We start from the raw sequence: 25,893 nt of genomic DNA on the forward strand, positions 1-25,893 counted from the left end.
GGTCTTGTCTATTTAGAGTTCTAGCTTTTTCACAAAATGGAGATCTTTGAATGTGACATAACAAGTATGAAAGGATAAATGAGTTAAACAAATGCCAACTTCGTAAGTTGTATAACAGGTAAACGGATTGGTGACTGATCCTAGAATGGACATGGGTTGTTATCTATTACCACAATTTTGCAATAATTATAGCTAATAGTTGCTTGTTAAAATATGAAGCAAATCTCATTTGACTTTTAGTGGATGTTCTCCCTTACAGAGTTCAGGTCCTTGATAGTGTTTCGTGAGCCAAGGACAGTTGTAGTTTTGCTTGGAAGATCATTAGCCATTGAAGGTTCACTGTAAATACATTTTTGGGGAAAATCGCCAATCTTATCTAGTGCCCTCAGATTCAAGGGGAAGGGGTATATTTAAAGAGTTGCAATATGCTTGGTTGTTATCTTTTTACTTGGATGCCTTTATCCCATCCAACAAACTACCTTTCTAGGTTTCTCCAGAAAAGCTGATGGTACCTACCATTGGGAAAAGGCATGGAGTTAGCAAGTTAAAATGGTTGTTAAGCTTTGTAAATGCCTTCAACTAGATTTGATGTTCTGAGATTTCCCCAGCCTTAGGTGCTACATATTAGTCTGGTATAGATTCCCATTAGCCAGGCTTTCGAGTTCAAGCATTTATAATTCACCCTATTACTTATCCAAGATTTGGACAATTTTAATCATCGGATTGAGGATTTTGGGGTTTTCCTGGATGTTGAATCTAGAATCTTGGAAATCTACAGATGGGGTCCAGTAGTTGTTCATGGCTGCCCAAGCCATTTAAGGATTTCTGGGTTCAATTATTCATTCTAGCATGATCCCTGAATAATGCTTACATGCCAGGATGTCATAGAGCTTATCATTGATCCAAACATGTTTATTGATTTCTAGGCAGGTTTTTTTGAAGATCTTAGAATACAGGATTCAGATACTGATAGAAATTTTTATTTTCCTTTGTGACAACTTGTGCTGTTTCATCTTGTGAATCTATGATTTAATTATAGAGTGTGATCTTATAAATGTGAAAAAATAAAATTTTAAAAATCATTTAAAATAAATAATTTAAAAATTATGAATATTTATTTTTAAGCATTCTCAACTTTCAAATTTATTTATTAACTGAAAATATTTAATTAAGTGTAAGTGTGTAGGTACAGTGTGAACCTATAGAAATATGATGGGATTGAAGGAAAATCTACAAGGTCAGAAGGTTAGTACAACTAGAATTGTTTATAGATATAAGTGGGGCTGTTTGGTAAGTGGGAAAGTTAGATGGTATTTCTTTCAATTGGTTGTTGTCTTTTTTTTTCTCTCTTCATCATCATCATCTTAATTCCAGCTTAACCATACCTAAGATGAGAAAATGATAAGAAAATGTTGCTGCAGACCAAGAAAAAGAGAGAAAATAGTTTTTAATTGTAAACTATGAGAAATATACTAACGTTCAATTCAACTTTAAAAAATCAAAAGAATAAATGGATTTTATTATTATATGAGAAAAGATTGATAGGAGCCAGCTGGCTACGAAGAGAGTTTGGTTTTGGGGACGCGCAAACACCGTCTTGGTGATCTGTGTTGGGTCCCACGTCCTTTAACGGCTACGTGCTGATTACGTCGGCGCTAACGACGTTTCGAATTTATTAATTTACTGACGTTTTCTCTTTTCCGCTGAATATGTTTTTTTTTTTTGCGTTAATAAAATATAAATAAATGTAAAATTCTTGTAGCCGTTGTTCGTGTCATTGTTTTGAATTGTTTTTCTTGGCGCGTAGGAGTGGAAAAGCTCTTTAATTACTCCTCATTTTGAATACAATTTGATAATACAATACGAGAATGATAACTGATGTAACTGAAATTGGACCTAAAGTTATCATATTTTATATCTTAAATGTGAAAATGTTGATAAATTTAAATATGAAATTTTCATATTTTAAATATATTTAGTTTATTTATTTATTAATTATTTTATCGTGTTAATTCATATAATATGATTTGTTTGATTTGTTTATAATAATATTCATTTAAATAGGTTAATTATATTTAAATAAATTTATCGTATCATATAAAATATAATCTAACTTATTTAATAAATGAGTTGATTGTATTATGTTGTGTAACAAGTAGTGTTAGATTTGTATTTATTTATATAATTAATAATATTTTACTTAAATAAACATAATTTTGATCCAACAATTCAAATTGTTTAGTTTAGTTCAGAGTTGAAAGGTAAGAAGTATAAAAAAAAATTCTAATTAAAGAATGTTTATAAATTAAAAAATAATATTTTAATTATAAAAACATTTTTATTAATATCATTGCCTTGTCAAATTAACTTCTTGCATGCTTTCCACGTTAATTTTTTTTTAATATTTTTGTGAAACCTGATGTTGCATATGGTTGAATGTTCAACATGATCAGTTCATCACATGTAAGTGGATATCACGTTTGATTTTTATTTTTATTTTCGTTTCTCAGTCTTGTTAGAGGGTTTGAATGTTTCATAACATCTTAAGTGCCACGCATGTGCTAAGTGTAAAAAAAAGTAGTCAACCCTCCAACACTCAACAGCTTTCAACAGCGTCTGTCAAATCATCATAAAGTCAAAATCTTGATATTATAAAATTTAAAAGTGAATTTTACTTAAATTTTGAAGATTTTATTATTTTTTTAAAATAATTTTTTGTGAATAAGTTTTGTTTTTAAAAAGAATTTTATCGAAATACTTTTAATTGAAAAATTATTTTATTTGTTTACATTTAAGAGTGTCTTAATTTTATTAGAAAAAATTAACTGTATAATTTCTTTCGAAATTAGGGATTTATTTTAAATAAGGAAATATAAGTCATTATGTAAGAAAGTTGAAATCAATAAGGGCTCAACTTGATTTTTTTTAAATATTTATTACAAATTTATAAGAAAAGTGTGCAAATTGAGATTAATTTTTTTAACTAAAAATTAGTAGTACAAGCAACAAACGGTAACGGTAACGGGAATGTGGTCAGGATTAGGAAAGAGCAACGTGCTTGGGCTAACAGATTCTTGGCTGAAGTTTTGGAAATGGAAGGATGCTAACCTAAACCTTGGATGCCGTCTTTCCTCTTTCTTTTTTAGACTTTCTTTTTCTTTCATCATTAATTTTGTTTTCTTCTCTCTCTCTCTACCAAAACAAACTGTGTAAGAAAGCGAGAGACAAGCGGTCAACGAAAAGGGCTGGACTTATGCTTTAGCCCAATGCTTTCCTTTTAATATCCAAGTTGCCATTGTCTCCTATGTTCCTACTTGTTCAAGTCAATGCTTCTTTTACGTGAAAACTAGTCTTTGTTTTCCTTAACATGTATATTGCAATATAAGCTGTTCTCGAAGTCAAATCTCTTGTGTAAATCGAATTTATACTTCTTAAAAATACAAGAGCTCATAATTTTAAAAAAAAAATACAAGATCTCATTTAGTCTTGTGTTTAGAGTGTCAAAATATACTTTTGATTTTAAAGATGTTTATGATAAATTATTAATATTTCTTGTAATGTGAGTGATAAAATTAATATATAATATTTATTAAAAAAAGATAAACATTTAAAAAACATAATCACATTATAGTTAATAAAGATAATCATATTGCAATCAAACCAAACCCATGGTTATTTGTTTCAAAAAGTTTCGTTTTTGTCACAATTTTTTAATCAATTGTTAATTTTAAAAATTTTTTATATTCAATTGTCAAATGCGCTTTTAAGTATAAAATGAATAAAAAAGCCTTTTATTTTTTGAATATTTTGAATATAATATTAAAATTTAATGCATTTGAAAAAATAATTTAGTGAGAATATAATTATTTAAATTTTTGTTTAAATCAATTTTAATTTTTTAATAGTACTATTAGTAACCCAAAGCAGACAGCATAACCAGGGTTCCATCCTATTAGTAAATCAATGGCATATCTGTAATAAATAACAAAGTCAGTGTCATTTATGCTGACCATATTACAAATAAGTGCCAACTGGCTCTTAACCCCTCCTTTATTTTAAAAACGCAAACAGGGAGAATTAAAAACAAAGCCAACAGACAGAAGAAGGCTGAGAAGAGAGGAAACAAAAGAAAGAGAAACAGCTGCAGCAACTCACAGCAGAAAGCAAAGGAAGGGAAACCCCAGAACTCAGAGCAAAGAGCTGAGAGGTTTTGAATTTGTCAAATGGCAGTTAATTGTAAGCTTCTCGTGATCTGCGCCATGATCATCACGGCGGTGGTGGCGGCGACGACAACGACCGTCGATGCGAGTGGGGAGCACCAGCCGATTCTGGGTTGGATACCGACCGGATCGCCATGCAAGGGTTCCATAGCCGAGTGCTTAGCCGGGGAAGAATTGCAGCTGGACTCCGAGATCAGCCGGCGCATTTTGGCGACCACCAAATACATCAGCTACGGTGCGCTGCAGAGGAACACCGTGCCATGTTCCCGACGTGGCGCTTCCTATTACAATTGCCAGCCCGGAGCTCAGGCTAACCCTTACAGCCGTGGTTGCAGCCGTATCACAAGGTGCAGGAGCTGAGTTTTCTTTAAATTTCTTTTGCATTTTCCATTTTTTACGACCTTTTTTATTATTATTTTTATTTTTTTTATGGGAGGGAGGAATGGGTTTGATTGTTACCATACATGAAGAAAGCACAAAGAGCAGATAGGGAGGTGGCTATGGCGGATGGGTCTTTGTTGTTATTGGTGAAAATATTATTGTTATAATTTTTATTTTTAATTTTTAATGTCTCTTGTAAAAGATTATTGTTACTACTATTATACTTCTTTTTTTCCCCTCGAGTTCTCTTTCTCTTTTTCTTTTCCTTTTTTTTTTGGGTCTTAGGGTAATTTTATGATTTATTCATTGTTTAAAGAAATGTAATTTTTTCAATTATAAAAAAAATTAATTTATTTTCTATGTTTTTTATGATTAATAATTGGGTTGTATTTTGTAAATGGTTTCAATTCTTTTAAAAAAATTAAATTTTAATAAAACTTTAACTTAATTTCTGTAAAAATTAGATAACAATAAATAGTTAAAAAATGGGTTATTTATTTTGTTAGATAGTGTTGGAATATCCTAAACAATATGTATACAGAAAATGTGAGTTGTTTTAAGGTTGGAAAAAGGGCAAAGGAATGGTACCATGAAAGGTTTTTGAGAGGACATGATAATAGAACATAAAGCTTGGAAAAGGATAGGTGAAAATGAATTTTTGTGTTGGGGAAATTGGAGGGATCTCTTTTGAATTAAACATATTTACAAGGATTTAACCATTTCAGATTTGGGGGAGATTTCTACTCATTTGTTTTTCAATAATTATGTTGTTTTTCCATATAATATCGGATGTAAGTTATAATAGTAAATTTTATTGCATTTTATGTCATGAATCAAATTATAAATAATTATTATTTTCTATTATTTATGTGAATCAAACTTGTAGTAAAATTGATCCAATTGCATGATAGTATTTAAATATTTAATTTATTGATTAGCACACAATCTCTCTCTCTTTATATATAAACCAACCGCATGAGACAGAGAAAATTGAAAGCCCTTCACATGAAGTATATGATTGAATGATTCAAATACTTAAAAAGGAAGGTTTTTCTTTTATTTTTATTTTTATTTTTTAGGTGGCAATGGCATATGTTTGTAGAGTATAGCTTGATAATGATGGGTCCATCACAGCCTAACAGGTAGCGATGAAATCAAATCAAAAGCCTTTCAGTGGACCCCCTTTTTGTCCAAACACAAAAAATTTATATGCCCAAAGGGGTCCCTCTCTCATGCCTTGCCTTTATTGTTGGTTTCAATCTTTCTTCTTTCCTTTGGTTAAAATGTCTGTGGCTTTGAATTGATTTATTTGCTTTCACTTTTCCAAACAATAATAATGCAAAGGGGAAGTGTAAATAATGGAGAAATATATCCTATTAATTATTAATTAAAAAAAAGTTATTTATAGGAATTATAATTCAATTGATACGGAGAGAAGTTCATTTTCTTCGTCAACCAAGTTTGATCTTTTAAAAAAAACGTTTCGAGAATAAAATCGTGAATATATCATGTTGATATCAAATAATCTAATGCACGGGGAAGAGATTAAATTCAAATAAAACTTGAGAATATTCTTTAAATGTATTATGCTACTGGTTGTGGTGTAAAACTGTGAATTCAATACAAAATGAGAGAGAAAATTTATATTATTTTTTGATCATCCCCAGAAGCTTAATAAAATGATTGGGTGATAATTTATATCTGGTGGTTGGCCATGAGAGAGATAAAATTAATTAAGATTGGCAGCTTATAAAAATGTGAATGGGGCTCATACCATGGCAGTGGACCAAGCTTAAAAACTGGCAGCAAAAGCTTTGACAAGCAACACGTCTCGGTGGGTCTTTAAATCCTACCAGATTGCCCGTCACACTTGGTAATGCCTCCTTCCAACCCCAAGGGAAACGAAAAACAAAAGGAAATTTGTCTGTGATAATGCTGTCAATTGTTATATTTTACATATAATATTTATACTAATTCAAGATTTGCTATAACAGAAATTTCGAGCATGAAAACGTACTTGATTCTTCATACATGATTTTACAGTAGACAGCGAACTGCAAAATCCTGCAATGCTTCTCCAAAACGGTGTCAAATTTTGATATGACCTGAAGCTGAGATTGGCATGAAAAGATCTTGGAGCTATGGAAATTGGTACAACGAGGTGGAGGGCAGGCTGTGAAAACTTTGTAGGACTGTTGAACCATTGATATTTATCTGCAATTTTGAACCTAAGCATCTTGGTTTGGATTCCTGACAAAGGGCTCATATCTGTAAGCAGGTCAAGTCCATAAGAATAAAGCCTCATTATTGTAGCTTGGGATGAGGTTTTTTCCATTGGTGAGCCTGTGACAGAGCCTGAGCATGAGATATTTCCAACAGGCCTACACTGCCTGGTCAGATGAAGCAAATCAGGGCTTTGGGCTAACTCCATTTGACAATAATTGATGTAGTGATTCTAGCAATGGGTTAAAGTTCTCTATGACCCTGTTTGAGCCCAAAATTCAGAAGGCTTTTTGGGTCACTTTTGGCCCAAAATGTTCTCTTTGTCCACCAAATCCTCTCTAAGAACCCTAATTTCCATTTTTTCTTTACATTCAATTAAGAATTGATCTAATACTATATTGAGATTCACTTCCTTTAACTCTCTGATTTTTTCTCCTCTTCATACTATTTCACTAATTAGCTTATCCCATGTTTTGAGTATTTGCAACTTTATTTTGGACCTGCGATCCGTACTCATACACTCTTGATGTTAATAAAAAATTGATAATCATTAAATTCAATATTATTTAATATTTTTTAATCCATGTAACATATTTCATACAAACTTTTACTTAATCACATCAGTTGTTACGTGAATACATTACATATAAACAATAAGTATCAATTAACATTGCTGTTAATTTTATTAGGATGTAATTAAAAATAAAAATTTAGTTGTATAAATAAAGATAGTTTAGTGTTTTTTTAATAATTAAATAAAAATTAAAAGACATAAATATTTTTTAATTTAATATTGTTAGCAACCTCCTAGAATATTCTCTTTTGTTTGATAACGCAGTTGGAAACGTTGAACAGGAAACCTAAATCCTTGGTCGGTTGACGTCATTTTTGTCTAAATTTATTAATTATGACGATTATTTTATTTTATTTTAATTTTTTTCCATATTAAAATCAGCTCCTTTCCTTAGCAACGTTACCTTAACTTAGCCTCGACGTCCTCACCTCAGCTTTGACCAATCACAACAAACTACCCAACGCGTTCCATCACCGCTTCTTCATCGAGGCCGCTCATCCGCCGCCCGCGCTAGATCTTCCCTCTGCCCTCCCCCCTTCTATAAAACCCAACACCCTTTTTTCCCTCCTCTCACAATTTTTCAACGCAACGCCCCCGCAAAACAACAAACAAAGAAACCAGCTTTTCGTTTCTGTCATGGCTCAAGGAGATTCCAAATTTCAACAAGACATGGTGTTGTAAATGAATCATCTTTTTTTTTTGATCAAATTTTTCGATTTTGTTTCTGGGATTTGCTTAATTGGGTGTTTTTTGTTTTTGGGAAATGGAAAATCTGAAGGCTAAGGAGGAAGAACAGAGCCTGAAATACTTGGAATTCGTGCAAGTAGCAGCTGTCTACGCGGTTTTGTGCTTCACCAACCTCTACGTTTACGCTAAGGAAAGGTCGGGACCGTTGAAGCCCGGCGTCGAGACCGTCGAGGGAACGGTTAAGAGCGTGGTTCGACCGGTTTATTATAAGTACCACGATGTCCCCGTTGAGTTCCTTAAATTCGTCGATCGCAAGGTAATTGTGATGATGGGGAAATTGGGAAAAATTTTTTGGGTTGTGTTTCAATTTGCAATGGGGATTCAAGAATTCTTCTTTTGTTTCATTGCAGGTTGGTGAATCTGTGACTTCGATCGACCGTCGTGTCCGTCCGGTCATCAAGCAGGTCTCCTCCGAAGCCTTCTCGGCTGCCCAAAAGGCTCCGGGAGTGGCTCGGGGCGTGGCTTCCGAGGTCCAGCGAGCCGGAGTGGTGAGCACTGCCTCAGGGTACGCGAAATCTGTCTACACCAAGTACGAGCCAGCAGCGAAAGGGCTTTACGCTAAGTATGAACCCAAAGCTGAACAATGTGCTGTTTCGGCCTGGCGCAAGCTGAACCAGCTCCCTCTCTTCCCTCAGGTGGCTTCCGTAGTCGTCCCCACCGCCGCCTACTGTACCGACAAGTACAACCAGACGGTGGCTAGCAGCGCGGAGAAAGGGTACAAGGTTGCCTCGTATTTGCCGTTGGTTCCTACTGAGAAGATCGCCAAGGTGTTCAGTGAAGAGAAGCCTGAATCAGAGCCACTGCTTTCCCAAAGTTGATTTTTGCTTTTGCTGTGTGTTTGTGCACAATCTGATTATGTTTAATTGGTAGTTATAACCCTGTTTTCCTCCATTGTTGTCCTTGTGTTCCTCTTTTCTTTCTTTCCTTTTTTATATAATAAATATTTATAGGAAAATATATTTAATATTTATATAAATAAAATGTAAATTTTGAATATTGAAAATCGATTAAAACAATTAATCTTAATTAATTAATATTGAAATTTAAGAAAATAAAATTGAATTTTCTGAATTCAATCTATCATTTGGAGAAAGGAAGGACTTTTTGATTATCCCAAATGCTATGGGAGATACCCTGTTTACTACTAATGCTCCATAATTTTTAATAGTAATAATAATAAAGTATTTATTACTAACTTAATATTAATTTAAGTTGATTATAATATTTAAGAAGGAATGTAAAATAAGTTTTTTTTAAACTATACTCTTTCCTTCTTTTTATTTAATTTAATTTTTCTTTATTGAATATCCAGAATAAAGTAATTTCTTTTCATTTTTCTCATCTATTTTTTTATTTTTATATTAAAATTATTGAACAATTATATTGTAATTTTTTTAAAAATTTAAATGTAAAATATATCAAATTCAATTTTTTTTATTTTAATTCTTTAAAATAAAAAAACAAACATATAGAGAAGGATTTAAGGATGGAAATAATAATTTTTTTACAAAAATATTTGTAAAAAGAGATATAACTTGTAAGCCCAAGTGACAGAAGAAGCCCAAAAAAGACCCAAAACCAAACCCGAATTGTAGGTTTTTTCGGGTCATCTACGACCCGGCCCTACTACCACTACTACTTCCCAGTTTCCAGATTGAACTGAAAGAACAGAACGTCATTCTTCTTCCTGTCGAACTCCACATCAGAAAAAGAGAAAAAAAAAAAAAGGGAAAAATTCAAACTTCACAAAAAAAAGCATGGCGAGTTGCCTGCACGCGCCAATGGCTTACACAATCCCGTCCTCCGCTTCTTCCCAATCCGTTCGAAGACCGAAGGCTTTGACGCTTAGTTGCCGCGCTTTCGGTTCCAAAAGCGCCGCTAAAATCCCCATGCCTCCGATAAACCCTAAGGACCCGTTTCTCTCGAAGCTCGCTTCTGTCGCCACTTCCTCCCCAGAAACGCTTCTTAACCGTCCGGTTAATCCTGATACGCCGCCGTATTTGGACTTGTTTGAGTCGCCCACTCTCATGGCTACTCCGGCTCAAGTAAGTGTAATTGTCGATAAATATTTGGTTAAACTTTTTAATTGCCTTTGAATATCAGAATTATTAAAACAACTTTCTTTTTCCAACTTAATTAAATTAGGCTTTTAATTTTAGTGATTAAATTTGGATTAACCGAAATAACGTGAATTAAACATTTATTGGCTGAATTAGGTGGAAAGATCAGTTTCATACAATGAGCACCGGCCGCGGAGGCCTCCGCCGGACTTACCTTCATTGCTTCTTCATGGTAGAATAGTTTACATTGGCATGCCGGTAAGTCTTTTCAATAAGGAAGAGCGGGGTGGGGGGTTAATATTTATTTCAAAATTGATTGTATAAAAATTCCGAAACAAGGGGGGACAACTGCGTCCATTTTTTTGCGTCTTTTTTAGCATCCTTACAGTCTTGGGTTTTCATGTTCTTGCATTTAGCTAGAGTTATGAGATGTTCATTGGTCACACTATTACATTGTTATTTTAATCTGTTCGACCGGTTAACCATTTTCATCGTTCAGCTTGTGCCTGCGGTGACAGAGCTCGTAGTTGCAGAATTGATGTATCTTCAGTGGATGGATCCCAAGCAACCAATATATCTTTACATAAATTCTACAGGGACAACTCGTGATGATGGTGAAACGGTGAGCATTGCATATGATGCCTATAAGTTTGATAATAAAGAGATGTCTTGTTGAAGATGTAATCCATTTTGTATTTCCATAGCTTCTGGACATGTTGCTATCATTTGATAGATGTCATAAGACATCAAGTAAGCCAAGTCGTGTTCAAAGGTTGTATTTTGGCAGTGTTGTGTAAATTTAGTGTATCCTGTTAAACACTAGACTGCTTTGTGCTCCTGAATGGCCCCTACACTGTATGCACCACCGTTTTGTTCTTCCTTGGTGGTGCTTCTACTGCTTGCTATTCGCACTTGTATTATGTTTGTGTTTTCTTTCCGGTCCATATTTACATAATTTAAAACTGCTTATGCCACAGGTTGGAATGGAGACTGAGGGTTTTGCAATCTATGATGCACTTATGAATTTACAAAATGAGGTAAATTTCTTTCTTAAAAGATATCAATTTCTCTCGTTTGCAATATTTTAATAAGGATATTAAGTTTTTCTCTGGATCTCTGCTCAGTTTTTTCTTGTTTTTGTTCAAGAATGATATGATCTTACTAGTCAACCTTTTATTTTTTCTTGGTATTCCTTCATAACATGGTAATTGTTGCTTATACAGATACATACAGTCGCTGTTGGGGCTGCTATAGGTCAGGCTTGTCTTTTACTTTCAGCAGGAACTAAGGGTAAACGGTTTATGATGCCTCATGCCAAAGGTATGATGCAGTTTCCTGCTTGTCCGTGGTTCTAAATTTTTATGATTCCATCTTATCTTTAAAATACAACTTCTCAAGCGTTGGCGTATATTTTGTTTCAGCTATGATCCAACAGCCTCGTATACCATCATCTGGACTGATGCCAGCAAGTGATGTTCTTATACGTGCCAAGGAGGTTTGTTTAAACTTCTTGTTCTTTACATTTAAATGCAATTAAGCATGGCCTTGTGCTCTGATACAATAATATTTGATCTGGATTTGCATTTTTCTTTAATTGTTCATCTTGGGCTCTTCTTTGAGTCTTGCACAGCCTTTTGAGAGATTGCAATTTATGAATCTAAATTGCAGCATGAAGCCCTCTGACTGTGATTTGGTTTTGCAGGTAATAATAAACAGGGACATACTAGTGGAACTTCTGGCCAAGCACACAGGAAATGTAAGTGTGATGAATATATGTTAGTCTTCTTTGTTAGATATAAAATTTGCAAAAATGAAGGAACTCATTGTATTGCTTTCTATATCATTAGTCAGTAGAGACGGTAGCCAGTGCGATGAAAAGACCATTTTATATGGATGCTAGCAGAGCTAAAGAGTTTGGGGTCATTGACAAGGTGAGTGCAGTATAATTATAATTTTTGGTATTTCATCTTTCATGATACCTATCTGAGGGCATGTGTTTTGCGTGCAGATCCTTTGGCGTGGTCAGGAAAAGGTAATGGCAGAAGTTGCTGCTCCAGAGGAGTGGGACAAGAATGCTGGCATCAAAGTCGTGGATGGCTTTTAGTGTTTGGGTGGCGGACGCTTGTCATTGTAAGTGAAGTCTCCTTCACCCTGCTTTTGCAGAACTAATCTTTGGCTGAGTAGGGACACTGCTTCTGTAGTGAAATGTTGGTTTTAGACCATTTGTTTGGAAGGAGCTGCTTTTGACCAGATTGGCTTAGTGGCACTAAGATATTTATGCTTTTCCTAGTGTGATAATTGAAATTGAATAAAAACAACTAGAGATAAAAATGTAAATTACGAATGCAGTGATTTTATGCTTTTGTAGAATTATCCTCGTATTCCCAGAGCTCTGTCAAACAATGCTGGTAGTTTGAACCATTCATTTTTGTCTGTTGCCATGTTTTTAGACGCTTAATTCTGTTTGTGCTGCAGAAATTTCGACCCATTGGACTGCCTATATAAATTCCATAACAGAGTTCAATCCGGTAGAATACCCTTGTCGTCTTTTCGGGAGTCTTGAATATTCAGAGACACACCTGTTATGAGCAGAATTTTAACGATACACTGGAATAGATCGCAGGTCGATGGCATACTTGATGAAGATGGAACCCAGGGATGCACCAACAGATTTAAGGAAAGATACCAGAGCAATGGTCCTTTTAAGTTTTGTGGTCAAATTCTGTATAATCTTACAGATTGTGATAATTTAGCCTTCCATGCCACTTGCTAGCGTTGTAAACCAGTTTTCTCCTTTTAAACTTTTATCATAAGCCTGTCCGTACTAATTTAACATCATTAGCCACCAGGAGGGCCCATGTTTCATATCATTTTATAGTTTTAACTTCTCCATATTAGTATCTTATGGATATTTTTATTTTTTAAATTATATCTTGTGAATAATTTCTGTTTAAATCGATAATTATGTTTATTAAAACTACAAAAATATCCTTAAGCGTGGATTAAAATTACAAAAATATCTTTAAACAAGGATTTGTCGCCCAAATCGTATCTCCTCACGTAATCAACGGTTTTAATGGACCCACCACCCATAAGCTGACGTGGCAAAATCTAATCGAATCACCTTTCCAAGTTCTAAGGGAGCTCACAGGAAAACAACTGTTTACAGAAAGGAGGGGAATTTGCCAATGGGCAATACCTCACTTTCCCTCCGATTCACCATTTTGCTTTCTCTTTCTTTCGCAGCTTCTTCCTCGTCTCCCTTCTTCTTCTCCAAATCCCCATCCTTATCGCCTTCGATTCCCAAAGCTACGCCGTCCGATTTGCTCTCTCTCCTCGGCCCGCCATCGCAGTCTTCCTCGGTCAACCCTTCGGTCGCCGATGAACTCAAATCCTGCTTCAAATTCCTCGTACCCTTCACTCCCATCGATACCCGAAAAACCGCAGATTCCAAATCGCTTTCTTATAGACGGTTCTTACTTAAGAGTCCAAGAGATGAGGAAAACGAGCTCGTTTGGTGGCCTCCCGAACCGGTTCTCGAACTGGCCAGGCTCGCTGTTGACTCTGGTGGTGATCCCGGTTCAATCCATCGCGCCCTTGATCCAACTGTCTTGCCTGTAAGTTTTTAGTTGATTCAACTCCGTGTTCTCACATCTGAAAGCAGTGAACTTTTCCATAATTGGTGGGTTTCAGCTGATGAACGGCTGGGATTTTGCGTGAATTAGGTGCCTGATGTCGAAGGATCAAAGGAAAATAAATGTGGGCTAACCAGAACGCCCTATGGTCGACGCTTCATAAGTCAGGTTTATAAACCAAGCTCTTCAATACTTTTGGTATTTTCCCCGAAACTTATTTAGATGTTTAGCTTATATTTGGCTTTTCTGAAATTGCAGGAGTTGAATTCATATCTTGAATACTTGTTCAAACTTATTGTTGAGAGGGGTCCTTCTGTTGGATTGAAAGTTTCATTAACTCGATATGATTTGTTTCATGGTCACCTTTTTATTGCCACAGAGACCGGAAGGCTTGGCATATTGTAAGCTTTATCTTTTTGCATGATCAATCTGCTTGTGCAGGGGAGATGTAATTTGCATAGAACTCAAATTGGAAAAATGTTGAATAAAGAAGTTAGGTGACAGCTTCTGGAAATTTTTATTATCAAAATTCAAGGGCCAGTATTCATATGGCAAATTTGAACCTCTTTGGTTTTGTAACTTGGGGTATCATTGTTTTGATCAGCTTCTTTTGTGAAGCCTTAGACCTTTAGGAAAATGTATGAAATTGGTGAAGAATTATTATGTCTAGAGATGCTGTAAACTGTGATTATTAGTAAGGGACTGGTCACTTTTTTAGAGTTGGAAGCTTATATGAAAAAGGGAAGGAAAAAGGATAAGATGGATAATGGTTTCTACCAGAAAAACTTTTACCAACCTATTACTTTTGAACGCTTGCATGTTCCTAACTTGTTGCATTTGGATGGCAGATTTCATGCTAAAGAATACCCAGCATATGATAAAGACGTGTTTCCAATCAACATGGGATATTGCCAGAAGGGTAAAATATGATGTTTTCTTTGATCTATAGGAAGCAGTGTTACATTTTCTAGTGGCTTCTTACTATTTAAAGACACAACATATATGAATCCAATACTGTGATGTTTTGTCCTCTATCCATTATTGATTACATTTGCTCTTTCCAGGGTCCAACGTGACTTATGATGATGCAATGAACTTGAGAAATATTCTCTGGCTTGCTCCATTGCCAAGCAATTCAACAAAAGGTTGGATGGCTCCAGGTAGGTCTTTCTGTAGGTTCCAAGTTCATTGCTACTAAAAATACCAGAAACAATCTGTTCTCTGCACCTACAGAACTTTTGTAGTTAATGCAAAAATGAAATTTGGAACTGAAAAGATTCTACTACTGTTTCTCTATTTTGAAAGAAGAGGATTCAATATTTATTAGCTTGGTCATGACAATGATTTGACAGGAGTCCTGCTCGTCCTGGATGCGCGTCCCGGAGGAATCATATATAAGGATCTCATACCTGAGTATGTGAATTATGTGAGGACAATATACGAAGGTTTGGTTAACCATTTGTCTTTATACTAGTGTTATTTGTATAGTTAAGCATATGTATGCATTTTTTGCATTACTTAATGGAATGACTTAGCAATTGGCACAAAATTTCTTGGTTTTGGCCAGATGATCTGGGCAGTGTTGTCGTTGATGTAAACTATCTGAACATTGGAGATCCACAGCCTGATTATCAGATTTTCATTTGCTGATTCTTCTTTGGGTAAATGCTCTCCTTTTATCACTTGAACGATCCTAATCCACTCAAGTGCCTTCCAATCTTCATCATTGGAAACATACTCAATGCTTCATCCTGTCTAGGTGGTTTTGTCAGTAGCAGATTATCAATTCTTTTACATGATCCTCAGAATGGAGGTTGAGCCAAAGATGAGCATGAAATCCGACCATTGTTTCAATAATTGGTGCAGAAAACCAGGGTGGAGGATTGGACTTTTGGAAGCTTGGATGCTCAAAATGCCAAGCCAGTGTTTCTGACTGTTTAATGTCCAAAAAGCCTCACTTTTTAGTTAAAACGTCAAATGTCTAATTGATTTTGATTTGTAGAAAGAAACTTTAGAAACCATGAATGCAACATACTTGCCCAAGTTCTGTTTTGATGGAGTGTCAGCCATCTCACATTTATGCTTGTCTTACAAGTTTTAATCCATGTTAGAGATTCCTCCTGACATGCCTTGATCTTAATAATGCATAATTAAGTCTCTATTTCTTTATTCTACTCAAGCAAGCCTTTTTCCTTAATTTGTATTCACACGAGCTCTTAATCTTTATGTAAAATTAGCAATCTTCGGACATTAAGTCCGATTGTATTTTTTATCCCTATGACATATAACGTGATCAAGTGATTGGTTTCACATCAATTGTCACACCATGTTACGTAGATAGAAAACAACAATTGATATTTGAGTCCAAATATTGTTAATTTTCTGATAGAGTTGAGTGTTGTGTGGGTACAAATCAGAAAATAAAAACTTAATTGGATATTTAAAAAAAATTAAGGGGTTAATTGTATAAATTTACATAGTTGAAGGACTTTTTTGTAATACTAAAAAGGCCAGCCTTCGTTTTTCAGGGCCTGCAAACTTCTGTGAAGTTTAAGCCCAAAGTGGCCCAGCCCAGATGAGATTTTTAAAACAAAGCTCTCTCTGATAGCTAAAGCCTCAATGTTCCCCGAAGTTTTAAGGTTACACGTGTCACATTACAATGGGTCGTATTCACTTCTGACGTGTCAACAGTGGCCCCGGTTTAACCCACCAAAGGATCTTATCCAAAACTCGACAGTCAAATAATAAAAGGCAACTTTGATCAGGCAACCCGACCCGATACATTTTTTTATGATGATTATGATAATAAATATGAACTTGACTTGGATTTATTATTATAAAAAAAGAAAATCAAAAATTATTTTTAATATTAAACTACTGATCCTAAGCTATTTGTAAATTGTAATTGTAATTTTTTCTCAAGTCAAGTTATTATATATATAAAATTAAAACATTACAAAATTAATTTTAAAGATAAAATATTTGTTTTTTTGTTTATAATTCCATCCCACCAATCACATCATAATTATTAAAATTTAATACAATAAGAGAAAATTACTGAAACAATAATAATTATGTTGTTATTCATTATAATTATACCATTATTATTAGTAATAATGTAATTGAGCCTACTACTTGAGTTGCTTAAGTTTGGCTCAACGATGATCAAAGTATATTTGATTCCACTGAATTGCTTAGCTTATGTTATTATTATTAGTGATAATAAGATATTTTATTTTTCATTAATTAGTGTATTCATTCTATTGTACTATTTTTTATACATGTAACTAAAGCAAATTTCATTATTATCAAAAAGAATTGCTACAAGGATAAAAAAATCATCACAAAATAATAATCTTATGAATTAAAATTTGAAAAAATATCTTTACTAATAAGTGCTTGTTTGTCTTAGTTTTTTTTCAACTTATATATATCTTAAAAGCAAAAGTCACACCAAAACATAAATTTTGAAAAACTCTTAAAAAAAATAATTTTTTAAATAATAAAATTAAAAAAAAAACTTTAGGAAAAGCTCCTATGAGGAGTTTTTTCTTCTCTTTTTTAAAAATATAAAAAATATTTATTTTTATTTTAAAAATATCCTCATCTATTAAAAATAATTACAATATAATTTTTTTTAAAAAAATACTATTTACGATAATTTTAACCAAAATTATCACTTATAAAAAAAAACTTATAAAAAAATTTATCAAACAACTTAAGCTTAATTCTAAAAGTTATTATTTTTCATAAGAGCTTAATAAGAGTTTTTAAGGATAATTTTTTTTAGAAAATATAATAATGAAAATCAAAATTCAATTTATATTTTAAATAAATCAAAAAACTATTCAAACAAGATATTAAAATATTTTTAAAAATAGCCTAATCCTCCGACAACCCGACCCGATATGGTAAATGGTCAGTTATAATCCCCGCCGCCTCGTCAGGTTCTCTTTTGCACTTCTCTGTCTCCGCTCTTCAGACTCGCACTTCCATGCTATTTTAATCAGATCAACAAAAAAAAAAAGAAATAGAGGAATTCTCTCTTTATTCTATCAGAGATTCGCTGAAAAAAGAAAGAAGAAGCAAAAGTAATGGGCGTGCAGTGGATAGACAGGGGAGATCTATGGAAGAACAAGGCTCGCGTTTTACAGCTCCAGCTCAGGCAGCGGTTCAGGGTAGCGGTTGATCGCCATCGCCGCCACCGTCATTCGATGTTCGCTGACTGTTACTTCTCCTCCACGGTCCAACGCTGGCTCCGTCGTTTCCATGACTTCCGTCGCGATTCTCTCCATTCTTCCTCCGCTTTCTACCGCAAACGAGGTCGCTGTTTTTTTGTTTTTCCCGCTCTGAATCTGATGTCTTCTCTTGATTAAAACTTTTTTTTTGGGTATTTTAGGAATTAAAATTCATTTACGTTGCTGGTAACTGCAGTGAGTAAGGACTTTAATGTGGAGGAGGACTCAGTTATTTTTCGAACGCTTCAAGCTGTGGCTGTTCCTTTGATTGGAAATGTTTGCCATGTTTTCATGAATGGTCTCAATCGCGTTCAAGTATGTAGGATTTTTGTATGATTGAGAATTCTTTGTGTGTATATCGCGGTTTGTAAGAATTAATGTCTTTCTCTTTTCTGTCAGGTTTATGGCCTTGAAAAATTACACGACGCATTGCTTAATAGACCCAAGAACAAACCCCTTATAACGGTATGAGCTATGGTTTTTTGCTATTGATCAGTTTTAGCTTGTCCTCAATGTGTTTCTCTTATTTGTGATCCTGTTATTATGTGTAGCTTATGCTGATGAGGGAACGGTTTTATTGTTTTTTGAAATTCATTGCAGGTAAGCAATCATGTTGCTTCTGTTGATGATCCGTTTGTCATTGCGTCGCTGCTTCCTCCGAGAGTTCTTCTGGATGCTCAGAACTTGAGATGGACACTGTGTGCATCCGATCGATGTTTCACTAATCCTGTGACTTCTGCATTCTTTCGCTCTGTAAAAGTGTTGCCAGTGTCTCGTGGTGATGGGATATATCAGAAGGTACCCCTTTTTAAGTTTTTGAAATATTCTTCGTAAGCATGGAACAGTGAATGTTAAATATTGAATGATCGAGTTGATAACTAGACTGCATTGTGCAGATGAATTTAGAATCCTTGCATTGGGAAATTTACAGTATGAATTGTTGAGATGAGGGGCATTTAACTGAAGAAACGGGAAACAAAAGGAGGGAGATGTTATTGGCATTTGACCTTCTGTGAAATGGAAATGATGGCCGATGTCCTAGAATGGTCTGATTGTAGACTCATACTGATTTGTTTTGTCAATGTGTAAACATGCTAGTACGATTATATTTGGTTTACATGCATATTGTTTACTGTTTTTATGGGACTAGGTTTCTTTGTTCTTTCCTTGAACTTCTTATGCTGCATCCTGGAGTTCTGTAATATGGTCTAGGCCTGAGATATTTGCTGTATTGGTAGGTTTGTGATACAGTATAGTTTAGGTTCATCTGCATGTCTATCCCTTTCTTCATTTCTTTGTTTCATGTATGGCAGTTATGTCCATTTCATCCTTTTGGTTCAATTTGTTGTAGGGCATGGACATAGCTATTTCAAAGTTGAATAGTGGTGGATGGGTTCACATCTTCCCAGAAGGCAGTCGTTCTCGAGATGGTGGAAAAACTGTGAGGTCTTCCAAGAGAGGTGTTGCGAGGTAAGAGTTTGTTGATAACTTACCTTTAAGAGATGAGAGTTAAGTCTCCTTCTAGCTGGAAATAAACTGGTCTCATCTCTTCTCTGATAAAATCTGTATTAAGAAATTGATTTGTCCAATTATGTCTGTTGCTTTTTCTTTTCTTCCTTTGCTTTTTCTGTCCTTTCCTTCTTCCGTGTCAGTTACAAAATACATTTAACAACCTAATGGTGATACAGGTTGGTTCTAGATGCAGACAATACCCCAATTGTCCTGCCATTTGTGCATATTGGAATGCAAGATGTTATGCCTATAGGAGCCAACTTCCCAAGGATTGGCAAGACGGTATGTGGTCTTGCTATTCTTTCTTTTGCTAGATAGACATTCTTAAAGTTTCCATTCCACTCAATTCTGGCAATAAGGTTGTAAGTTTAACGGCCTCCTGTGAGTAATTGTACTGTCTGTAATGCGTGACTTTGCAATGTTTTAAACATGTTCAGCTATAGGCTGCAAATGCCTCCCTCATCATTCCATTTTAAGTAACATTGTTTTTTTTTTCTCTCTCCCCTATTTTAACATCTCAACCCTTCTCCACTCTTCCCTTCTTCACTTCCCTAAACCTCTTTTCCCATATTGGGCTTGACAAGCAAATCCTTGCTAATGGCTGGTTATATCATAGTTTTATGTTTATGATCACATTTGCTCTCATGAAGTGATATGTTGATTTCTTCATTTCCTTTCCCCTTTTTTTTTGCCTACTCTAACTGATGATTTCTCTTAACGCATAAAATTTTGTAGGTGACAGTTCTAATTGGAGACCCTATACATTTTGATGACCTGCTTGATGTGGAGGAACCCGTGGATGCATCAAGAGGAAAATTGTACGATGCTGTGGCCTCTAGAATCGGGCATCACCTGCAGAACTTAAAAGTACAAGTTGACAAATTAGTGCTCGAGCAATCTATCCAGTTGGAAAATCATCACATCAATGGTGCAGAAAGGACAGCTGATATCCTGCATCAGATAGATTGGGATCCATTTGGCTTAGGAAGCAATGGATGTATGGTGGATGAATCACCGGGACAAGAAACCGAAGGCCAGCTGAAGCCAAATGCTGTTACCTCTCCAGAAGAGTCCTCTCCCGATGATCATCGATATTTTAGAATGGGGTTTTCTTTTGAAGGTGGGATTGCATCAAGGATTCGCAGTTACATGGATCCAACCGAACTGATGGGTTTTGCAGCTAGAGGCTTGTTCATGAACCCCAGAGCAAAGGAAAATTCTGCTACCATTAGGGACATACGCCCGCAGAGGGCTTGGAAACAGTTTTTGGAAGCTAATTTGTTAGTTCAACGGTGGAATACCTGCTAAATTGTACCCTGTAGAATCTGTAAATCAAAGTTTTGATGTTCAACACTCACCATTAGCCCTTTCACAATAAAACGTGTAGACTCTATCTCCTTTAATCTGTGCCAATCAGTTTAACCCTTATTTATTTTAAGATATGTAGTTACACAAGTCTTTCATTTTACTGAAAAATTAACAGCCGTCTGACCAATGTCAACTGGTACTGATTTTGTCATGTGACAGGTGAAACAATTACATGACTTATTTAATATAAGTAATTATGTGATCACAGTAATTATTATATCATATGTCACATAGATGGAATATATTTATTGATATTAAGTTTAATGATTGTTAATTTTTTATTAAAATTATGAGTTTATATAAGTGACAATGTGACTCATTTAACATCCGTAGTCATTACATATTACGTAAATAAAAAATATTTAATAATATTAAATTTGATGATTGTTAATTTTTTGTTAAAATTATAAATTTATGTAAATATAAATTAAAAAATAAAAACTTATTTGCATACTATAAAAAGAATAACAACTTACGTATATAAATTGTCTTATTTTATCGTTACTTGCCTAAACTTTTCTAAGGCACGAGTGAAAAATTTTGAAAGGCTTTGCAATCGACATCGTTCTTTTATATCAAGGCTACGACGTCGTTGAAAGGGGCTGAAAGAAAATCAAAAGCCCACAGGCGGAAATGATTTCGATATTTGTTTTTTCTCTTTTTCCTTCACGCTCTTGTTTCACAAACCAGGAAGCCTTTACAGATCATTATCTTCTTCTTCATTTCTCTCTCTCTCTCTTTCATTTTCCTCTGCTTTTCTTCTGTTTCTCGTGCCAAACAAATCCAAACGGTTTAGGTTTTCTCCTTTAAAATTTGCTGTGCAGAGAGCTAGAAAGATAGGTATGGCAGAAGAAGAAACAGAGCTGAGTGAGGAGCAAAGGAAAGAGATCGCCAAATGGTTCCTCCTCAACGCCCCCGCTGGCGAAATCCAATACGTCGCTAAAGGTCTCTATCTCTATATCTCTCTCTAGTGTCGTTTTAGCCTCGCATTTGCCATTGTCGTTGTCGTTTTAGTTTTCGATCGATCAGTTTGATGAATTAGTTCTATTCTCTATATCGTTTTTGGATTCGCATTTGATTTGGATTGATCGGTTCGAGTGTCGATTTTTCTTATATAATTTTTATATATAATATATTTTTTTGCAGATTTAAAGTCGGTTTTGAATGATGATGACGTGTACAATGAGGCGGCATCGGAGGCATTTCCGGTTTACAACAAATCTCACATGATTTGCCTCGAAATGCCTGGTAGATTCGGAGATGTTAGTCTTAGAAACCCTTAATATAATTTGCTTTAGTGTTAATTATTCGTAACTTAAAGTTATATGTCTAGTAATGTGATTGGTTAGGTTTACAGAAATGTGAGTGCATTTGATATGTTTCGGGATTGCTAGAAATAGCTTTCTTTTAGTTCATGCATTATATGTTTTTAAGGTATGTATTTATTATCGGGAATTGCCTTCATATTTGTAGTTTATGTTGGATTATGCATAATAAATACAAACATGTCTTAGTTGGTTAAGTGTTGTAAGTGGGGCTTGAATGCTGGAGGTTTATATGTCATTTTAGAGTGCCTTGATTGTTTACATTAGAGGCAATGAGTATCGATCGTTGCGTATTAAGATGCTTCATTTCTAACATCTTATAAATAGGATATTGAGCTCTTTTTCCATGGTTATGGTCCCCAAGTCATCCAATTACCTCCGTTTCTCATATTGGCTTGTTCTCTTTTAATCAAATATGATGATAATTACAATTTCTGGTCTCTTTGTTCAATGCTGATTTCATTGAATTTGGTTCTAAAACAAATCTGATCGTTGCAATGCTGTCCCATTGGAGTTTAGGTCCTTGTTACATCATATGGGGAGCTTCAGGATAATGACTATCTAGACCCCAAGACTGCTCAAGTTGCCATAGTTGACCATGTTAAACAGGTACCTTCTAGCCTTATTAATGCATCTTGCGATTGAAAATTCTTAATACCATAAAAATTTCGAAGAACCTTTGCTGTAAAATCTTTTCCTGAAGTTGAAATTTTTAATATTCAGTAGTTTTCTTCCTGATGATATGACGCTTAGAATGTTAATCTGTTATTTAATTTGAATGTTTATATCATGATGTCCTAAATTGGTTCAGGTTTGTACAGAGGTGAGACCTGCCACTGATGAGGAGCTTCCATCCCCGTATATTGAGGAATACCGGTAGGCATTACAGCTCTAATGGACTGATATTATTTTTAATTGATTTCTAATGAACTATTAGGAGCATCTCTCTGTAAGATTTAATAGAGTTGACAGAATAATATGAGGTCTTTACATTTCAAGTGCCTTTCCTACATAGCAGGATCCATTAGAACCTCCTTAGATCTAATTTATGCCATGTTTGCTGACATGGAAATGACTTGAATTTGAACCTGTGCCTGTTGTGCATAGTGACCCATTCCAAACGCGTAGCTTTTTGTTTCTATTGGGCCTTTACCTGCATGTTAGTGATGGGATGAATGTCTCTGCTCAAAACTTCACTGCCTATTGTTTGCGCTGTAGCTATTGTGTTTAATTGTGGCTGTCCTATGATTCTCTCCCGGCTTCGACTCCTCTCCTGGATCGATACCAAGGACTGTCCCAGGAACTATAAAGTTGCTTAATGCCATTTGATGGTTATTGCTGAAACTAGCACTCATCATGAACAGAGAAGAAATCATAGTTGCTCTTTGTATCATCCCTCCTTTCTATCATCAAGTTCTAAGCAAAAACCAATGGTAGTTTATCACTGGAATTAGGTGCATATCTGATGCTTTAATTATAATTTGTACTTAATTTCATTGTTTTTGTTGCAGATGTGCTTTGGACGCAGAAATGTCAAAGTATGTTGGTGAAGCTTATCCAAAAGGTTTTTGTTCAGTTTACTGTACTAATGGAAAAGATGCGGAGGGACCTGGATCTGATTTTGAGCTTGTTGTAGTGATTTCTGCTGCTAGACTTAGCCCACAGAATTTCTGGTGTGTTAAATTTGTTAGACTAGAATGTACTAGTAACTGTTCTACTGTGATTGCTTGATTGTACAGCTGACTAGCTATTTGATTATCTGTTAGTAGTCTGACAGAGGATCACGTAGAAACACATGACTGTTTATCTTCTAATAATGCCTTTTGTCTGTACAGCAATGGAAGTTGGCGGTCAATATGGAACATTGAGTTCAAAGACGATATTCAAATACTGGAATTAAAAGGCAAATTGCAGGTATTTCAGTATTTCTCATGCCTTAGTGCATGGCATATTTGAGACTCTTTTCTTCCTGCATCTCAGATCTGAATGAGTCAGTTCTTTTTCATCTCAGGTTGGTGCACACTATTTTGAAGAGGGAAATGTGCAATTAGATGCAAGACATGAATGTAAAGATTCTACATTATTTCAGGTTATTACAAAATTGACAAGCTCTTTTAACATTGCTTCCCTTCCCCCCCTCTCTTGTCTTCTGCCTTGGTTCTTTCTTTCTTGCAGTAGAAGTTGAAATTCTTTTCTTTTGCCTTTAAACTATTTTTAATAGTTTAACTATTTTGACATAGCATTTCAGGCTGATAACTGTATTGAGCAAATATTCTAATGTGAAGGCATGTGAGATATATAGTTTGGATATTACCATAAGCTGTAAAATAGGAGTTTTAGAGTTATTAACAGTGGCAGTAGGTAATTTTTGTTGGCCTAGTTTATCCTGCCCAGTGGCTCCTGAACTTGCATCAACACAAATTCCTTCTGACCTCTTTCTGCCATGTCCTCTTTCTGTAATTGGTTTCATATGATTAATACTTTCTGTGGTTGTTTCAGTCCCCTGATGATAGTGCAGTTTCTATAGCCACCATAATTCGCCACCATGAGACAGAATACCTGGCATCTCTGGAGGTTGCTTTCAATATGTCTGGTTTATTTCAATTGCTTGAGTTTTCTAGAGTTCTTTACTGACTGTCGAGACATAATGCAGGCATCCTATTTGAATTTGCCAGATACCACTTTCAAGGTATGTTTTGATTTGAAAAGCCTTTTTAGCCAAAAGTTGCTGGGGAAACCTTTTGAATTAGGTTAGGATACCATTTTTAGATTTGTTTTCAGCCGTTACACCCAGCTCTACTTGGGTTTTATTTGAAGGATACTGCTTGTTTCTCAATCATGCCAGTACGTGGATGATGGAACCTAACACCATTTCTTGTGTTTCTGTGGAAAATCATATTGCTGGTAGGAGTCATGCTGGAGCAATAGATAAACCCTAGCTAGAATGCCCATCTACAGAGAGAATATTAGATCTCCTGATGTCCATCTAGAATACTCGTCAACTTCAGGAACCGGTTAAAATGAAACTAATGCTCTTAAAATTTTTATGTGCCATGCAGGATCTTCGCAGGAAACTTCCTGTTACTCGAACCTTATTCCCATGGCATAACACTTCACAATTCAGCCTGACAAGAGAGATATCAAAAGAACTGGGAATTGGAAAGTGACTATACCATACCAAACTCATAAAGCACATCCCTTGATGCATAAAATTGAGTTAAGCTGGGTTCCCCGGTCACCAGATTGTATCTGTAGTACAGGTTCTGAGAGTTTACAACTGTTGTTTCGCCTCCAACCACCTTGATTTTACAGTTATCTGTTATTTGGTATGCAAGTTGTGTTCTCCTGCAAGAGTCTCAAATTTTGGTGTGTTTATCCCGCATCATTGTTTACAAGCCGTGTATAGCATTGCTTTGAATAGTTCCCCGACATTTTTCTTGTGGTGCTTGTGGAAAATTTTAGTACGTATGCCTGAGCAATTGTATGTTCCAGATTCCAGTCTCATAGATCATATTTGAACCCCCATGGGAAAATAGGAACAATATTTAAATTGTTAGATTATGCTTTTCTACTATTTAAGTATTAATTAATCTGCCTTCATTATTCTAAT

At 34.9% G+C, this 25,893-nt stretch overlaps 6 protein-coding genes across 8 annotated transcripts; all 6 read left to right on the top strand.

Moving 5' to 3' along the window:
• Positions 1-4,067: 4,067 nt before the first annotated feature.
• RALFL22 (ralf-like 22) lies at positions 4,068-4,843 on the top strand. Its single transcript, XM_021426879.2, has one exon. The coding sequence runs from the start codon at positions 4,224-4,226 to the stop codon at positions 4,578-4,580; it is 357 nt and encodes a 118-aa protein (XP_021282554.1). The 5' UTR covers positions 4,068-4,223; the 3' UTR covers positions 4,581-4,843.
• Positions 4,844-7,825: 2,982 nt separating this feature from the next.
• Positions 7,826-9,036, top strand: LOC110415330 (Rubber elongation factor protein (REF)). Its single transcript, XM_021426948.2, has 3 exons — positions 7,826-8,070; positions 8,177-8,401; positions 8,496-9,036. Exons 1-3 carry the CDS (start codon positions 8,035-8,037, stop codon positions 8,961-8,963), a joined length of 729 nt encoding a protein of 242 aa, XP_021282623.1. The 5' UTR covers positions 7,826-8,034; the 3' UTR covers positions 8,964-9,036.
• A 774-nt stretch (positions 9,037-9,810) lies between these two features.
• Positions 9,811-13,018, top strand: LOC110415356 (ATP-dependent caseinolytic (Clp) protease/crotonase family protein). The gene is made up of 10 exons (XM_021426981.2): positions 9,811-10,190; positions 10,362-10,463; positions 10,705-10,827; positions 11,183-11,242; positions 11,429-11,525; positions 11,627-11,700; positions 11,908-11,961; positions 12,053-12,136; positions 12,214-12,335; positions 12,681-13,018. Exons 1-9 carry the CDS (start codon positions 9,903-9,905, stop codon positions 12,307-12,309), a joined length of 978 nt encoding a protein of 325 aa, XP_021282656.1. The 5' UTR covers positions 9,811-9,902; the 3' UTR covers positions 12,310-12,335; positions 12,681-13,018.
• Positions 13,019-13,355: 337 nt separating this feature from the next.
• LOC110415225 (T-box protein) lies at positions 13,356-15,893 on the top strand. 3 transcript variants are annotated; one of them, XM_021426809.2, is made up of 8 exons: positions 13,356-13,822; positions 13,931-14,008; positions 14,099-14,241; positions 14,689-14,759; positions 14,905-15,000; positions 15,193-15,285; positions 15,408-15,501; positions 15,600-15,893. In XM_021426809.2, exons 1-7 carry the CDS (start codon positions 13,394-13,396, stop codon positions 15,488-15,490), a joined length of 993 nt encoding a protein of 330 aa, XP_021282484.1. In that variant the 5' UTR covers positions 13,356-13,393; the 3' UTR covers positions 15,491-15,501; positions 15,600-15,893. The 3 variants fall into 3 exon arrangements, with proteins under 3 accessions (XP_021282484.1, XP_021282485.1, XP_021282483.1); XM_021426810.2 differs by having other exon boundaries at positions 15,647-15,893; XM_021426808.2 differs by having other exon boundaries at positions 15,408-15,893.
• A 1,900-nt stretch (positions 15,894-17,793) lies between these two features.
• LOC110415187 (Phospholipid/glycerol acyltransferase family protein) lies at positions 17,794-21,148 on the top strand. The gene is made up of 7 exons (XM_021426752.2): positions 17,794-18,163; positions 18,275-18,393; positions 18,478-18,543; positions 18,679-18,876; positions 19,430-19,548; positions 19,767-19,872; positions 20,326-21,148. Exons 1-7 carry the CDS (start codon positions 17,935-17,937, stop codon positions 20,896-20,898), a joined length of 1,410 nt encoding a protein of 469 aa, XP_021282427.1. The 5' UTR covers positions 17,794-17,934; the 3' UTR covers positions 20,899-21,148.
• Positions 21,149-21,597: 449 nt separating this feature from the next.
• CPA (Subunits of heterodimeric actin filament capping protein Capz superfamily) lies at positions 21,598-25,887 on the top strand. The gene is made up of 10 exons (XM_021426337.2): positions 21,598-21,903; positions 22,105-22,220; positions 22,803-22,892; positions 23,095-23,159; positions 23,795-23,956; positions 24,119-24,197; positions 24,295-24,372; positions 24,783-24,857; positions 24,937-24,972; positions 25,343-25,887. The coding sequence occupies exons 1-10, from the start codon at positions 21,801-21,803 to the stop codon at positions 25,448-25,450; spliced, it is 912 nt and encodes a 303-aa protein (XP_021282012.1). The 5' UTR covers positions 21,598-21,800; the 3' UTR covers positions 25,451-25,887.
• The last annotated feature ends 6 nt before the right edge of the window (positions 25,888-25,893 follow it).

The sequence above is a fragment of the Theobroma umbraticum genome, unplaced genomic scaffold, assembly GCF_002168275.2.
Source record: "Theobroma umbraticum cultivar Fairchild unplaced genomic scaffold, ASM216827v3 scaffold_147.0, whole genome shotgun sequence".
Classification (NCBI taxonomy): domain Eukaryota; kingdom Viridiplantae; phylum Streptophyta; class Magnoliopsida; order Malvales; family Malvaceae; genus Theobroma; species Theobroma umbraticum.